General features: G+C 50.9%; 6 protein-coding genes across 6 annotated transcripts; 3 read left to right on the forward strand and 3 right to left on the reverse strand.

The window, feature by feature from the left end:
* Positions 1-496: 496 nt before the first annotated feature.
* Positions 497-1,927, forward strand: N7533_002076 (putative mitochondrial carrier protein; the record flags this gene model as incomplete). Its single annotated transcript, XM_057098726.1, has 6 exons — positions 497-676; positions 762-796; positions 866-939; positions 1,015-1,233; positions 1,300-1,637; positions 1,721-1,927. The coding sequence occupies 6 exons, from the start codon at positions 497-499 to the stop codon at positions 1,925-1,927; spliced, it is 1,053 nt and encodes a 350-aa protein (XP_056963862.1).
* A 563-nt stretch (positions 1,928-2,490) lies between these two features.
* On the forward strand, positions 2,491-5,465 carry N7533_002077 (putative pH signal transduction protein PalA; the record flags this gene model as incomplete). Its single annotated transcript, XM_057098727.1, has 7 exons — positions 2,491-2,498; positions 2,563-2,800; positions 2,867-2,921; positions 3,014-3,908; positions 3,970-4,430; positions 4,600-5,002; positions 5,078-5,465. The coding sequence occupies 7 exons, from the start codon at positions 2,491-2,493 to the stop codon at positions 5,463-5,465; spliced, it is 2,448 nt and encodes an 815-aa protein (XP_056963863.1).
* Positions 5,466-7,152: 1,687 nt separating this feature from the next.
* N7533_002078 (transient receptor potential ion channel family protein) lies at positions 7,153-9,322 on the forward strand (the record flags this gene model as incomplete). Its single annotated transcript, XM_057098728.1, has 2 exons — positions 7,153-7,531; positions 7,617-9,322. The coding sequence occupies 2 exons, from the start codon at positions 7,153-7,155 to the stop codon at positions 9,320-9,322; spliced, it is 2,085 nt and encodes a 694-aa protein (XP_056963864.1).
* A 953-nt stretch (positions 9,323-10,275) lies between these two features.
* Positions 10,276-11,546, reverse strand: N7533_002079 (uncharacterized protein; the record flags this gene model as incomplete). The annotated part of the gene is made up of 2 exons (XM_057098729.1): positions 10,276-10,671; positions 10,743-11,546. 2 exons carry the CDS (start codon positions 11,544-11,546, stop codon positions 10,276-10,278), a joined length of 1,200 nt encoding a protein of 399 aa, XP_056963865.1.
* Positions 11,547-12,417: 871 nt separating this feature from the next.
* On the reverse strand, positions 12,418-13,602 carry N7533_002080 (uncharacterized protein; the record flags this gene model as incomplete). Its single annotated transcript, XM_057098730.1, has 1 exon — positions 12,418-13,602. The coding sequence occupies one exon, from the start codon at positions 13,600-13,602 to the stop codon at positions 12,418-12,420; it is 1,185 nt and encodes a 394-aa protein (XP_056963866.1).
* Positions 13,603-14,236: 634 nt separating this feature from the next.
* On the reverse strand, positions 14,237-15,897 carry N7533_002081 (uncharacterized protein; the record flags this gene model as incomplete). The annotated part of the gene is made up of 2 exons (XM_057098731.1): positions 14,237-15,485; positions 15,545-15,897. The coding sequence occupies 2 exons, from the start codon at positions 15,895-15,897 to the stop codon at positions 14,237-14,239; spliced, it is 1,602 nt and encodes a 533-aa protein (XP_056963867.1).
* Between the last annotated feature and the right edge of the window lie 762 nt (positions 15,898-16,659).

Genomic DNA, 16,659 nt, shown 5'->3' on the forward strand with positions numbered 1-16,659 from the left:
CGCCACTGAAATCCTGTGACGAGTGTTTCTCAGATCTCCCAATCGCCCCAAAGTCGCTGGTGCCAGCTTCTTTCATCCTCGTCGAGTTCAAATTGCCCGCGGCTTATCGTCGCCCCCCGAATCCCCCACCTTGATCTCTATATCCGAGCATCGCCCTCTTCCAGATCCCCAAAAACTCCCACCCTTCCCTTCGAGATCCTTTCTGGGTCTTATATAAACATCTGGAGGAGACCGGGCTACAGCAGTCCGCCGAATGGATAATTGTGGGACGCCAAACGGTCGACTCTAAAGCTTGAGAGACCGCTTTGCGTTCCATAGGGTTCCCCAGCCTATCCATCGCCCTACCCGACGTATACACCAAGGCCACCATACTTTTCACATCTCGTCGAGGCCCAGATTGATCATTCAAAGATCCATCACATCGATATTCAGCAAACGTTGCCTTATCCGTCTCTGTTACGTTCTTTCCGTTGGCCCCAATGGAAAACTTTCAGGCATGACTATAGATAAACGCACTGAACATGCACCCTTTTCTCCACCTTCTACACAAACCCCCGCCACCATGCCATCACGAAATGCATGGATCATGGATGATCCCGCCCGGAACAGACTGTTGAAAAAATACAAGACCCAGGTAGCTTCGGGAATGTCAACCGTCTGCGCGACCCTGGCGGTGGTATGTGACTTCTCCCCCAGCAGCTAGGATGCTCTAGCTGAGCTGCTGGAAGTATGGAAGCTGACCGTGATTGATTACTGTCTAGACTCCTCTGGAGAACGTCAAAACTCGCATGCAAACGTGAGTCGTTTTCTAGGCCAGGCGGGGAGATAATGACGTGATGTGCTTGTACTGATTATCTATATTTAGCCATAACTTTAAAAATATCTTCCAATGCGTCCGCTATCTCTGGCGGACTGAAGGCCCGCGTGGCTATGTTGCTGGTTAGTTGACCCAGAGATTTACCATCTCTGGCCTTGAGTTTGTTCATCTGCATTCGTCATGCTAATACCGTTCAGGTTGTCTGCCGCCGCTGGCCAGCGTAACCGCGGTCCGAGTCGTCAACTTTACCACCTACAATTGGGCCAAACATGCCATCTCCGACACCTTCCAAAGTATCACCGGAGAATCGCCATTGGAAGAATACAAGAAGCCCGGCAGCAGCCCAACAGTCGCCGGAATTCTCACCTTCACCGGTGCCGGCCTCCTAGCCGGACTGGTGACGTCTCCACTGGCCTGTAAGATTCCATCCGCTGTCGACTCCGAGAATTCGTAGCAAGCTAACAGAATCTCCTCCTTCCCAGGTCCATTTGAATTGGCCAAGAATGTCGTTCAAACCTCGGTCCTCGTATCTAACCGTGCTATGGCCGCGCCCGACGCCGCCCGAGACCCTTCACTGCGCCGTAAACCACGCTTAGGCACTATCCAAGCCATCCAGCAGATCATCAAGCGCCACGGATTCCGTGGCCTATATACCGGATTCGGTCTGCACGCGATGCGCGACACAGTCGGGTCTGCACTGTACTTCAGCGTCTACGAGACCGTCAAACAAGTCGCAGCCAAAGAACTAGGCTCGGATAAGTCTCCATTCGGAGCACCCATGATAGCCGGTGCGATTTGCAGCACCGTCCCGTGGTTTTGCGTATGTCCCTTTACCGTTTCCCCCTCACACTCACTTGATACGATGTAAACAGGATGGGGACTGTAGCTAACATATAATTTCAGACCTACCCACTCGACACGCGCAAGACGCGCGCGCAGAGCGTCCTTCTCGGTAAAACGAAAGAAATCGGCGAGGCCTCTGTGGCCGTGGCCAAGTCGAGCATGTACAAAGGCCTCTCCATCATTCTTATTCGGACTGGTGTCAACAACATGATTCTACTTAGCATGTTTGAGTACATCAAGGCGCGCATCGACGAGCTGCCGGCGTAAATTTTGTGGTGGTTGCATTTGCGCCGCGAGGTGCATGCGCGGTTGATCGGGAAAGGACTCGAAACTTGGAGATCTGCCAGTCAGGCTTGTTTTTTTATTTATTTTGTCATATTGCCATGTTATCTTTCACGTACATACCATGGATGAGCTTGATGCTTGTCATACCACTATGAATATGAGTTGGAGATTTGAACGTTATAGGTGCTGGGACTGGTAGCAATGTAGACTTGGCTCATGTCGGCCCCGCACTAGTTATATATCCCATGTGGGATGCCATCGCACTCAGGCTGGCAGCAGAACTCCTTCTCGGAACTCCTCTAGTATTACTGCTGGAGTACATAGTGCTGGCAGCAGTGAGGACCTGACAAACAAAAGATAATCAAATACTTTGTCAAGTAGTGCCGTAGGTAAGTGTAACTAATGCGTTGTATACATGCTAATAGTGGGCCCCACGTCATGCGGTTGCCCCGGTGGTGGGGGAAGAAGCAACTTCGTCTTGGAACAACATGCCCAAGTGATCATCTCCTCCAAGCGCTTCAGGTTGCCTGCCCACCCCCGCAACAATGGCTTCGTGAGTCTCCAGCTTATCACCTAGTTAAACAGCTTCAATCGACTACCCGCTAACACTCTCGCAGCAATATTCTCGAGCTCCCGTTCCGCCGCTCGCACACCGTCTCGCTGTCCGATGCCATCACCCAATACATATCGTCCAAATATGATCAGCGCCCCGATATGTTCGCCGACGATCTGATGATTATCGATCGCCTCCGTGCAGAAGCCGTGAATGTCCAGGAACCCCACGTCAGCGGTATCAGCAGGCTGGTCACCTATGCCGCTCAGCTCAAGTGGCTCGGTGGGAAGTTTCCGATTGATGTGCGCAGGCTTGCACCCATCCCCCTCTACTACCTTGGATCACGATTGACGAGTCCAAATATTTAGATCGGAGTCGACTTCTCCTGGTACCCCGCGTTAGGATTTAATGCCTCGCGACCTGGTGAGTTTTTCTTTGTTGCGAACGCTTGGAGATACCTCTTCGGGCCAAACGAGAATGCACTGCTAACAATATCCCCTTCTCCAAAACAATAGTCTCGCAGAATAACCTCCGTTTCGAACTCGCAAACATCCTCTTCAATCTAGCCGCCCTCTACTCCCAACTCGCATACGCCCTCAACAGGACAAACGCAGATGGCCTTAAGCAGGCCTGCAACTACTCCTGCCAAGCAGCAGGCGTCCTCCACCACCTCCGAACCGACATAATCCCCGACCTCCGCTCGTCCCCACCCGAAGACATGGACGAAATGACGCTATTAAGTCTAGAAGAGCTCCTCCTCGCCCAAGGCCAGGAATGCTTCTGGCAAAAGGCCGTCAAGGACGGGCTGAAGGACGCATCGATCGCCCGGCTCGCGGCGAAGGTCTCTGATTTCTACGGCGACGCGGGCGACTCGGCCGTCAAATCGAATGCGATTAGCACGGAATGGATCCACCACATGACTGCGAAGAATCACCACTTCGCGGCCGCGGCGCAGTACAGGCAGTCGCTGGATTGTCTGGAGAAGCGCAAGTACGGCGAGGAAGTGGCGCGGCTGCGGGATAGTTTGAATTGCGTCAATGAGGGGCTTAAGGAGTCTCGATGGGTCAATCGGACCGTGCTGGGGGATTTGAATGGGTTGAAGGGTCGCGTTGCGGATGATCTCAAGCGCGCGGAGAAAGATAATGATGTCATTTATCTCAGTCCTGTGCCGCCGAAGTCTGAGTTGAAGTCGCTTGATCGGGCTAGTATGGTTGCTGCGAAGGCGCCTTCGCAGGTTACGGATGCTATTTCTATGCTGGGTGATAATGGGCCGCTGGGTCAGCCTTTGTTTGCGAAGTTGGTTCCTTATGCGGTGCATATTGCTGCGAGCATTTATTCAGATCGGAGGGATCGCTTGGTGAATGAGTCGCTTATTGGCGAGCTTGAGTCTATGACGGATAAGTTGAGAGAGTATGTGATGGTATCCCCCCGGTTTGATTCGAAGGACTGTTGAGCTAACCATTTTTATCAGTCTTTTGTCTTCTTTGAACCTGCCGGGATCTCTCCAGGCGCTCGAGAAGCCCCTGGGCCTTCCACCAACATTGGTCTCTCATGCCGAGGAGATGCGTCAGCAAGATGGGTTGAACCGTCTTCGCCGTTCTGTCCAAGATACAGCGAAAGTCAAGAGCAATGATCATGCCATCTACAACGAGGGAGTCGAGTTGTTGGCGGCGGAGAAGGCTGAAGATGACGCTGCTCGTCGGAAGTATGGCACGGACCGATGGTCGCGCGAGAGGTCTGAAGCGGCTGGGCCTAAGATCTACAACAGCCAAACCGAGATCAGAGGCTATTTCACATCGGCCCAGAGCAGTGATGATCTTGTGGACCGAAAATTGCGAGATTCCGAGTCCGTGTTCCTTGTTCTGACGGGCTCGAACCGGGACCTTGAATCATATGTGCCCAGCAGTCGCAGAGCTGCTATCCCCCCCAGAGGTAGAGCGCGAGGCAGTCAAGCTGCGTGGTTGTCTCAGTGAGGTAAGTCGGCTGGAGAATCGCCGGAGACGGAGAATTCAGGGATGGAAGGACAAGTGTCGTGCAGACGATATCCGTATGTATTCATCCCCGTTTGAGTAGCTACCTTATTTACTTACGGTCTCCATAGATCCGGCTCTCCTGAAGGAAACAGCCCGGCTTGAACGGGAGTTCCCCATGCAGACTATCCAGGCGAGTCAATTTGAGGACCTCTTTGAGGAGCAACTGCGCCTGTATGATTCGGACCGGGATATGCTCGAACAGGAACGGAAGGATCAGGATCAGATTGCGGATCAGGTTCGCGAGGCGAACAAAGCGTTCACGCGGGCGCACACGGGCGATGCATCAACTAAGGAGCGGGAGACGGCGTTGCAAGACCTGGAGAATGGATACTTGAGGTACAAGGAGATTCTTTCCAACCTGGACGTCGGGCGCAAATTCTACAATGACCTTGCTAAGATCGTGGGTCGATTTCGTGACGATGCGAAGGCCTTTGTGCACCAACGACGAATGGAGGCCAGTCAATTAGAAGCGTATGTCCCGTCCCTCGCGTCGATCATCCATCGATCATCCATCGATCATAATCTTACTGACGTACTACGTTCCAGGGATATCTCGAATGTCACAGCGATGTCTTCATTGCACATCTCGCAGCCGCACCTACGCCAGCCAACTCACCAGCCCGCTCGCCAGATTCACTCCCCACCCTACTCTGCAGCACCCTCGCAGGCCCCCTCGCAGGCTCCTCCGCTTATTCATGCCCACCGAACCTCTGAGGCAGCAGCCCCTTTGACAGCGCCGCAGCCGATGCGGGCCGCGGTTCCCCCAGCCGTACAATCTCCAGGTGGCATGTGGTCACCAGAGATGGGTATTCGCTTCAATTCTGCAGCCGCTGTACCTCCTGGCGCCAATGCAGGACAGAGTGGTGCGTCCAACCCGCAAGCGCGTGGACCAACCAATACGTGGGACCCAAGTCAGGGAGTGCGATTTTCCTAGACAAAGCCCCGATATTAAATTCAAATCTTTGCATATTACATTGTCCGCCAGACCAGGGACACATAGACATAGCAGCACCTGATACATCTACACGAAACAAGCACAATATGAATCAAGACATTCCAGTCAATTAAACTATCAAGAAACTATTCTCTAACGGACCATTGCTCCACGAGACTTTGCTCAATAAAGCGATCGGACTCCTCCTCTCTGCACAGCCATGCCCCCCACATCGAACCATCACAACCCCAGGGGGCGAGAGCGAGAGCCTTCATCCTCCAGATTGGACTAGTAGCCACTTGGAGGACTTGACACCCCTCGCCCCTATGACAGACAATGGAAGTGTGACTTTGGCCCCCTCCACCCCCTCCTCCTCCACCTCCAAAAATTGCTCACCAAATTTCCCGAGCCACAGCATGCGCTGCTCGAGAAAGGTAAGAGAAGGAATTGTCCCTGGATTCAGTGGAACCGCTGAGCTCACCGACCCCACCAGGATCCGCCTCCGACCCACCTTTGAACACCCATCAACCATTTACAAAGCAGTCCAAGAATCACGAAATCATTGGACTCGTCAGCGGGGAGGGTCCCGGGTGAGCCGGACCCTGCGCCAACGCCACTGGACTGGGTTCACTACTGTACAGTGTACTGTACACGAATACGCTGGCGCTATGGCTTACAGTTTGCGAGCGATTGCATTCTCTATACAATCATTGTTCTGTGATTGCTGGCAGCCTGGAGGGGGGTCATCAAACCAAGCCTGATCTTGGCGCTTCCTGTTTCATGCTCGTATGTTGCGCGTGTGCGTGGTCTTAATGTGGATGTGGAGACTTCAGGATGGACGAGGATGGATATGCCGCGCGGTGGTTCGCTCCAGAGGCTGCGTCATTGACCCTCTAGTACCGATCCCCATTTCTTGAGGGAAGGCTTTGGATTGCGTATTTGGGTCACATAGAGTATGATTTTCCTTTCTCGCCCGTGTTTGAAGGCTGGGCATGAACCCAGAGAGAGAGAGTGTGTGTGGATGTGGGTGAGGTGAGAGGGAGAGAGTGAGATGAGCCAAGAAAAGGTACGGAGCAAGCTTTTTTTTATGCAAAGGCTCGCAATGCACGCCACATGGAGTCCAATCCAACTTGAACCCGAAAGGGGGAAGAGTTGAGTAGTATATCCATGCAAAGTACGAAGTATACGGATAGAAGCAGTCCGACTCATCTTTATACACAACGTCTCTGCCTTGTGCCCCTCCACATTCTCTCTAGTAGATACTCTAGTGTGTACATACAGTACGGAGAATGTGGAAACTGTTCTATTTTAACCCTTGAACCACATGTACAAAACGAACGGAGGCCCCACAGTGAAATGATAGGATCGAACACTCTGAAACAGGGCTCAGTGGCAGTGTCAGGCTGGGCCATGCGGAGGACACGCCCTGATCGACTACCAGGCCCATTTTTTTTCGTTAAAATCTTACTGCCTGAGGTACCTGATGGATCCCCCCTGGTGAATCTCGACCTCCCCTTCTTCCTCTAGTCTTAGTCTTGTCCGACCCCGACCCCGACTCCAGACCTTAACTTCGACTTCGACTTCGACCACGACACTCGCCCCCCCCGTCTTTGTTCTCGTCCTTCGTTCAACTCCCTCCCCCTTCTCGCCAAATCTTTTGGCTGCCACTCGTTTCCCCCCCCACACGATGAAATTCGTGCCAGGCCTGCTGGCTGGCCTCTTCGCTTTCGCTCATCTCGCCCTGCCGGTCTACGCGGAGAAACTGTTACAAGCGAATTATGTCACCTCCTGTTCCGACGATAGTGCCATTAAGACAAATGAGATCAAGGTGAAACTACTACCAGACGAAAGTCAGGTCTGGTTAGAATATGATGGAACACTTGCCTACGATGGTTATGTCATGTTCAATGTCGACATCTTTGCCTATGGATACAATATCACCCGTGAAACCATCAACCCGTGCGAGTTGAATATCGCCAATCTGTGCCCAATGACAAGTGGGAAAATGCCCGTTCCTTGGAATCCAATCGCCATCTCTAAAAGTACCATCACCAACTTCATTCCCTGTAAGTCCTGGTCCTGGTCGCCCGCTACCGCGCATAGCGATGCGCATCCTGATTGTCTCTCCCCCGTCGCTAACACTCTTATCAGCCGTTGCCTACTATGTCCCCGACATCGATCTACTTATCCGCGTTACCGTCGTCGCAAAGAAAACCGGCAAACAGGTCTCTTGTATCGAAGCCCCCGTCACCAATGGCTACTCCGTCTATGTATCAGGGGTTGGCTGGGCTCTGGCTGTCATCACTGGTCTGGGTCTTCTCATCACCGTCATTCTTTCGATTCTAGGCTATTCGAATATCGCAACTCATGTCTCGTTCCGAACAATGCTTTTACTGGGCTTCATGCAGAGTCAGGCCATGTACGGAATGCTTGCCCTGCACTTCCGACCTCTAGCCCGCAACTGGACCCAGGACTTCCAATGGACCGTGGGTATCGTGCACGCCGGATTCCTTGAGACCATTGCCACCTGGTTCCAGCGCGCAACAGGAGGTACTCCTTCAACAGTCATTTCGCAAAACAGCGATGTCTCGGTCGCGGTTCTGAAACGTTCCATCGGAAATCTTGCAAAGCGAACTCTTCCCACCACCGGCGGAGGTAACGAACTTCTCGTCAAGGGTATCGAGCGAATGGGTTACCGGGCGCAGATCGAACCGTCCAACATCTGGATGACTTCGTACCTGGTTTTCTACTTTGTCACCATCCTCATGATGATCACTCTCATGGTGCTCAAATTCGCCCTCCCCGCCATCTCCAAGAAGGCGAACAATGCCAAGTTGAACAACGCTCTCAGCGGAGGCACTGAATGGAAGGGTTTCTTGCGTGGCAGCATCTACCGCCTGGCCGCGCTCTCCTACCCTCAATTCTGCTCACTCGGCCTCTGGGAAATCTACCAGCGTGACTCGGCTGCCGAAATCATCCTGGCAATCGTCATGTTCTTGACAACCTCCGCAGCACTGGGCTTCGCTACATTCAAGGTCTTCCAACGCGCACGCGCATCCAAAGCATTGAACGAGAATCCGACTTACACCCTGTACTCCGACCCGGCCTGTTTGACAAAATGGGGCTTCCTCTACGTGCACTACAAAGCGCAGTGCTATTACTTCATCGCCCCGATGCTCGCCTATATCCTGATCAAGGGTATCATCGTTGCCTTCGTCCAAGCCAGTGCCACCGCGCAAGCCGTTCTAACCCTGATCGTCGAAGCGGCCTTCATGATCGCAACCTGCGTGATCCGACCCTACATGGACAAGAAAGCCAACAGCTTCAGCATCGCCGCGTCAGTCATCAACTTCGTCAGCGCAATCTGCCTCCTCATCTTCTCCGATGTCTTCAACCAGCCCGACCTCGCCTCCGGCGTCGTCACCGTCATTTTCTTTTTCATGAACGCAATCTTCACACTCACTCTCGTCATCTTCCTCCTCATCTCCTTCTACTACGCCATCCGCCTCAAGGAGCCATCGGCCAAATACCACCGTCTCTCCGACAACCGCGACTCCTTCCGCATGTCCCAAACAGACAACCGCCTCAACACCGAGCTCCTCCCGCTCGAAAAGGCCATCCGTCCCATCGGCGACGAGCCCCGCCCTTCCTCCCCCTGGGCTCCAAGCCAGAACGGCAGCGTCCGTTCGCGCTGGGACCCCGGCCACGCCGGCGCTGGCTACAACCACCACGACGAACAACCGCCCCGATCACCATTCGCGGATCAACCGCCCCGATCGCCTTTCGCGGACCCCGTCGAGCCCACTTTACCGTTAATACCCAGTAGTGGTGGACACGACGCCGGGCGGCGGGTATAAACCCTCAGGCTGGCCGGCCTTGTTTTTCACCATTTCCTTTTCTTTTCTTTGCTTTTTGCCTCGTTTTTTGAACCCCTCGGTGGTGGCTCGCTAGGATCGGGCCACCCTGCCATGAACATATGTCCTTCCTTGTCATTTTCTTCGGTTACATTTTTCCTTTTCTGCCTACCCTGATGACTACTTTGAAATCTTCGCATTTCACCATCCCTGACATCTCGTCCCTACTTTTCCTCCATCTCTGGTTTTTTTTTTCTTTTTCCCCCTCTCTCTCTTTTTGATCAAAGAGGCTACATATTCGGCTTCGGCGTCGTGCAAAATTGGCGTTCTCTCAGCAACCCTCTCCCTTGAAGATTTCCATTTTCATTTTATTCCTCGCTTTTTCTTCTGTATATAATTCCCGCCTGTTTTTCACTTTCAGTCTCAAAATCTCGGGCTGACGCTTGTGGATTGATTCTCTTGGAAGTCGGGACTCATGGTGTGGTCTTTTGATTCGACTTGATCTGGGGTTCAAGGCTCTTTCAAGCTGTTTTATATACTAGTACTAGTGCTAGTGCTACTGGGACTAGGTACTTTATTACTATACATACATACTGCACTTGGACGAAGAAGGCTGTGCCCAGGTGGCGGTCTCGCATCCCACTGCCTTCTGCCCTTGCAAATATTGATTGATATCATAAATCTCATTTGATAACATTATTACAGTATTTTGTGTAATATACATCGTAGACAGGCACAGTGCAAGCATCAAGCTCCCTCGCCAGTCCAAGTTTTGACCCGTCTCGCATGCGTACAGAATTGGCGTCTCGAAATTCGAGTCATCGTCGACTCGGAGCGGAGTCCCTTTGAAGTTTCCTAATTCAAGTTCACGTTCATTATTGCGAGCCTGCGTCTGGAATCACGCAGACAAGGCGACCATGCGCCACCCGTGGCAACTTGAAATCAGACGTTCTGATTTACTGCTTCTTTTCCTGTTTCCCACCATTCTGTTGACCCGCAACCTGACCCTGAACCTGAACCTGCTCAGACTCAGTCTCATCCTCCGACCGATCATCCTTCTTGACACCGTAAACAACGAACTTCCACGCACTTCGCAGCAGACAGTATAGCCAGAATAGATTCAGGCTTTGCAGCATGGCCAGTAGTGCAAATGTGATGATATTCGAGATCCAGCATTTATACTGCTGCGTCTCCCAGTTCAATTCGTAGGGCCCGATAGTCTGGAACTCAGTCAACAAAGACCAGAGAATATGCAAATTCAAATAATGGCGGAGATAAATCCACGCCACGACACTCGTAGCGTAGAACGGAATAATCAAATCCGAATCAGTATAATGAAACGTTTTCGAAACCTAGAACCCATCCGAGTCAGCAACTTGCCCAAAAACTCAAGCCCCTAATCAATACATCATTGGAAACTCACCGCCAGAAAAAAATCACTTATATCATGCGTAATATAAACCGCAACCCCAATGTACGTAAAATGAAACCGATAACTCAACCCGATCAGCGCCAAAGTAACAACATGATGCGCAACCAGTTCCTTAAAGTCCTTCCTCCTCTTCTCAAGACCAAGAAGCATAACAAGCGCCTGCTGCGCCCAATACGCCGCCTCAAAAAGATAATAAAACTTAAACGCAGCGCCATGCGTGCGATGCGGAAAGCCCTCATACATCCCCGCGGTTCGAAAATACCACACGGGCGTTTGTCGCATCACGTATAATCCTGCCGGGCCCGTGATGCCAAAGTACAGCGCGGTGTACATCTGCTCCATGCAGCGGAGCTGCTTGGCGCGGGATTTTATGCCTGCGTAGCGTGAGCGCGCGAAGGGGCGGAGGATCTCTTGCATGGTGAATTCGCGGGTGAATGTTAGGACGAGGGCGTAGAAGGATACGAAGGCGATGTCCCATGGTCCTTTGCCGTATTGGGTTGCGGCGGCGGGGCCGGAGGTGGGCGAGGGTTCTTGGGCGTAGGCGAGGAAGATGAAGTTGTGGAGGATGTTGGATTCGGTGGGGTTTAGGGCGTAGAGGGAGAGGAGGGTTATTAGGAGGGCGAGGGGGATTGACCAGGTGTGTTTTATTGCGCGGCGTTTGAGGCGGCGGAGGAGGGAGCGTTTGCGTTTTGATTTGGTGATCGCATGGCTGTTGTTGGCATGGCCGTTCGCATTGGTGCTTCCATTGGCGATGCCATTGGTTTGCTTATCTAGCTTGCGTTGGCGAGTATTCATTGCTGGCGATGCCTTTGTACTCGTTGGGTGTTCTGCTCCCGAGGTATCGACACGCGCCATGACCAGGTAGTATCTGGCGCCGGCGGTGGTAACGGTGGTTTACGATGTCTAGTTCAAGTTTGTTTCTGGCTAGTTCATGAGTTGGAACTAGCCTGCTAGAAACTAGATATCGGTGGTGGTGGCGTGGGAAAAAGAAACAACGTGCTGGCTGAGTTTCCAAACGATGCGACCGTTAGACCCCCTTTTCCATTTCAATCGCGACTGGAATTTTGGGCTTTCATAAGGCTCGGCGGAAGACAACGAACACGTCCGATTTTTCCTAATTTGGTTAGGAGGTGCTGGGGCTGAACTACGAATGAGAGGCCGGGGTCGGGTCGGAGATTACGGAGTACAGCGGAGGTTAACTGAGGGTGGATTTATACGAGTACGGATACTTGTAGCCTTCCTTCGTTTATGGCTTCTTGATACCCCAACACCTTTCCTGAGACTTTGGATATCATTGGATTTCGTCAACTTGAAATGTATACCAAGTGTGGGTGTGGGAGTACCCGCGAGGTAACCTTGGAACTGAACTACTAGTATTAAACATGATTGAGAATTTTCAAGACTAAAGTTAGTAATAGACTTGAACCAAAGTCTATTTCAACCTTAAGAAACTACTCATTCGGAAATGAATGCAAGAGTGTTCTTTAAGTTTGTTAATATAACCCGAGTAACGACCTAGTCAAATGAAGATTCTCTATTCAACCGTGATGCGACAACTTACCCATGAGCCCAATTTATCGCCAGAAGGAACATACATAATCCAAAAATCCAGACGCCTACCATATGAATACATTGATTGGTCGTCCCTCAACATGAAATAGCAAAATCAAAATTTAACAAGCCTTCTTAACCCCTGAGAAACCGAGCCAGATGAAGCCCGACTGACACGGCCCATACACTGGCGCTGCCAATTGTCTTGTGCCACCCAATATCCCGAAGATAGATGATGCGTATCTAGAACTGATCGCCAGAATCCGCGCTTGCCATGTAACTCGGGTGTTTTGCATTTCGTTCCCTCCTTAAGCAAATTCTTATCGCTGATTTCGGTCATCTTTCTAGCAGCCTCGTATAATACATCCTCCAGGTAAATTTGAAGTCGTCGAAATCGCAGACTCATTCTAGGTAGGAGCTTATCAAAGACTGCAAGTGTTCGTCGTGTCTGTTTATCTGTGTCTTCGGTGAAGACAGACTCTTGCCCCAATAAATCAATGATTTTCACATCCAACTCTTGTAGGTTTTGAAATGAGCCCGATCCAAGGATTGAGGCAACCCGCTCAAGCTCCCCAATACTAGAAGCATGATTCGATATGTTACCAACACCGTGTTGACCATCGGGCTCGATTCCCACTGGATTAAGGATTAATCCTTTCATGCAGGCAAGGCTGTGTGGAGGAACTCGCTGAGTAAAGTCGCGGAGAGGCGCATTTCCTGCGAAATGGAACGTGTTCGAATAAAGAATCTCGGCCGCTTCGATGTAACTGCGATACAAACTTGAAGTCAGTAAACGATAGGCGTACGAGTCTTCTATTGGGGTCACATACGCTTGTCGACAGCTGAGTAGCCAACCCATAACGCCAATTGACGTCATCCTGGACGGCGTAGCTTGATCGATAATAAAATGGGCACCATGAATATCGGTACACAAGTTACTCTTTGAACCTAAATTTGAGTGATTGCAAGCACTTCCCCACCAATATCTGTCATCGCAGCTCGCCCTGTTCGATGGTATCTCTTTGATCTGGGTGTTTGCTGAATCCCGCGATCTACCTCTGATTCTCCAACAGTCGGCAACACAGATATGTAAGTTGATGTGGAAGACTCGATCGCCAAAAGCTTGTCGGTAAATCCGAGTCCGGATTTCCGCTGGTAGCTTTGCGAAAAAGCGACTCCTGGAGCTGGGCGCCTGTCGATATCCCCAAGGCAGAGCCGTTAAGGGACGTCCTTTTGCTTGAAGCTGCACATTCTGCGTAGAACAACCCATTTCCACTTGCTCCAAAGTCATATCTGCCATGATTTTCAAATTTCTGGTAGTGGTTGCAGAGCTGTCAAACCGAGGAAATAAAATATCAGCTGAAGGTCAAATAAACAATTTAGCCGTGACGGGTCCCCACATTTGGACATCAAACATCATGCTGGCTCCAATCAGCGGTCGGTCAAGAATGGTGCCTGGAAGTGATAGATCGCAAAGCCACTTAGCCCACCGCACTATAATGAAGATCATAGATCACACAGAAAGTGGATTCGGACTGTCTTGAATAAGCGAGCACAACAAATGTACCCAAAAAAGATCAGAGCAGATTGTCACTGAAAATCCCTCGAATAAAGCATCAAACACAAGGCTACAATCCGAGTCCTTTTTGCACCAGATTCTCGTCGATGCGTCTACGGGTAGAATGTGGCGAAGGCAAGGAAGTGTAAATTATACAGCGGGTAAACACATTCACCGCATATCATCCAAGGTCCATTTCAAGTTCTTTTTCGCTAAGTCTCACTTCGGCGACACCACGCAGTAGTCCTGGAGACCGCTTTCTGTTTCACATTTCTAGTTTAATATCGGCCCATCAGTTGACTAATCTCTTACAACACGTAAATAGATATGGGGAATTTCAAGATTATGCGGTATGACTAGACCGGTCGAATTCTATTTAGATATTGTTGTTTTCCAAATCCAACACTAGTTTTCTTACAAACAGGCCAACTTCATCTATATGGACGCCAAGCCATTCTTGAAACCCATACTCTCTGATGTCATCACTTTCAAAGCTTTCAAGAGTTGATTCCCCTTTAGGACCAAAGCGCATGAATTTTTGGCCCTGGGAATAGGGCTCCCAAGGCTGCTTACCATGCGCAAAAGCTGTCCAGATTCTAGCAGCTTCTCTTGAGACATTCTGCGTGGCAGGTGGGCAAATATCCAACTCGTTCATATGCAGAAGCATTGCACACAGGCCGTGATATGAAAGACCACAGGTTGGCCCTGGGAAGGGAGAAGGTTCCTCGAAATGGTAAAGATAAACCTTGTCTCTCCAAGCCTCCGAATTTAGGGAGGACTTGGCGATGCCGACGTGGGAGTAGTTGAATAGTGTATTCCCAACAAGTAGTCTGAAAGCTTTACGGAAGTCTTCTTCCGATTGGGCATCACGACTAAATCCAAATTTGGAATAAAGCTCCCCAGCAACCTGCGAGGAGAACGAGTCTCCCACCAATTGGTGGAAGCGCTCTTGTGAAAGACGTTTAATCAAGCCGTCAAAGATAATCGCCTCGATGTTTGTATCTCCAGTGATGAATTCTTTGCAACGCGTATTCGGCGCGTTGTTATCGTATTTCCAATTTTCCTTTAAGAGCTTGCCATCCGCGACCGGCCCCATGACACCTGGGCTTGAAAGCTTGAGAATTTCAGACACATCTAGCTGGCGAAGTTGCGCTAGCCGCTCCTGGGACGACGATGCGTCAATGCCTGCATTTCGGCAAAGGGTGCTCCACTCATTTTGATACCACTCCATGGGAAGGGGGCTCAATATGGGCGCAGCGCCGGACATCATGATAGCTCTATCAAACAGCGCGTGCTCGGCAAGTAGGTGCAAGTGGATACTGACGCTCCCTGCGCTCACGCCAAAGACTGTAATATTCGCCGGATCGCCGCCGAAATCTTGGATATGATGATTTATCCATTCGAGGGCGTTGCGTTGGTCAATAAGTCCGTAGTTTCCAACAGGGTGAGCCTTGCTCCCGCCGTTGACCTCTTCGGCAAGGTCTTGGGAAGCTGAGAAGCCCAGCGCGCCTAGGCGATAGTTTATTGAAACTAGGATGATGGGTGTATTGTTATTGCGCGCGTGTGCAACAAGTGCTTGAGGGCGATAGCGGGAGACTGAATTTGCGCCGAAGGCGAAACCACCTCTTCAAGAGGAACCCTATTAGATGGTCTTCAAGACGAAAACAAGTTGGGAAAAACTTACCCGTGAATCCATACCATTACTGGGAGGGACTTTGGTCCTTGGGCGCCTAGCGACTCTTTGGGAACAGCAATGTTGAGGTTGAGACATTTGAATTCGTCATCGCCAGGGAGGGGATCGTTTGTTCCTCCCGAGACAAGAACCATTCCACTAAGCTGGCTGCAGCGGTATCCGAGCCGAGTGGCATCGAAGGGACTTTCGAGTTTGTTTCTCGTCTCGCTGTGCGTCCATCGTTTGTTCAAAGTTGCATAGGGGATTCCTCGAAATAGTGCAATGTTGTGTTCACCATCCAAAGTTCCTACCAATTCCGAGCCAAGAGATGGCGCATCGAGAGAGATCTTGCCATGTTCTGCCATCGTAGCGCACAATTTCGATTGCCTGAAAAAGTACCGTGATGGCAGGGTAGTTGATGGAGAAGTTATAAGCTGTCGGATCAACCGGGCTGCGGGGTCGTTGAGTGGGGAGAAGATAGCTTAGCCGCGGGCTAAGCTTTCTTCTGAGAAGTGATCCTGCTTTGCTGTTCCAAATCTACAACATTTGAAGACGTGGAAAATTGCTCCACTATAAACCCCTTCACTCTTTCGTCTTCTGCTCTTTTCATCCATAATTGTCCACCTCGTGAAGGTCAAAATATCTGATCACTGCGAAATACGTGAATATTCGAGGGTGATCCCTTTGCCATATTAGCTTAAATTCGTGCTAGTTCAGAGCTTCTTAGCGAGCAAAAAGCCGAATGTACTACCGGTGCAAGAAGGAAGCTAGACCAAAGGGATCTAGCGTCTCCAAAATGGATCTAGACTGGGTTCCGGGGCCCCGGATAACTGCACATCGGGTAAATTTCGGATTTGGCCCCAGCCCAAAAGGCGGGGAAGCCAACGATCAGGGGGTGATTAGCGAGCTATGCTAGTCAGATTGAGTTTTTTCTAATAACCTGTGGCTTGCATATACGGCGGTTAATCGGTATGCCGCTATGGAGATGCTAGCAGAATGGGGCATGAATTACTTTGTGCAGTTCACAGGAAAAGCCCCTCTTTTTGACCCGGCAGTTAAATGCACGGCAGTTTCTCTGAGTACTGGGGGATTCCCCAGATTCTTGACATTCTCCACACAACTTGAAC

The sequence above is a fragment of the Penicillium manginii genome (genome assembly GCF_028828005.1).
Source record: "Penicillium manginii strain IBT 31320 chromosome Unknown utg000002l:1.0-5564898.0:1.0-5567710.0, whole genome shotgun sequence".
Taxonomy (NCBI): Eukaryota; Fungi; Ascomycota; class Eurotiomycetes; order Eurotiales; family Aspergillaceae; genus Penicillium; species Penicillium manginii.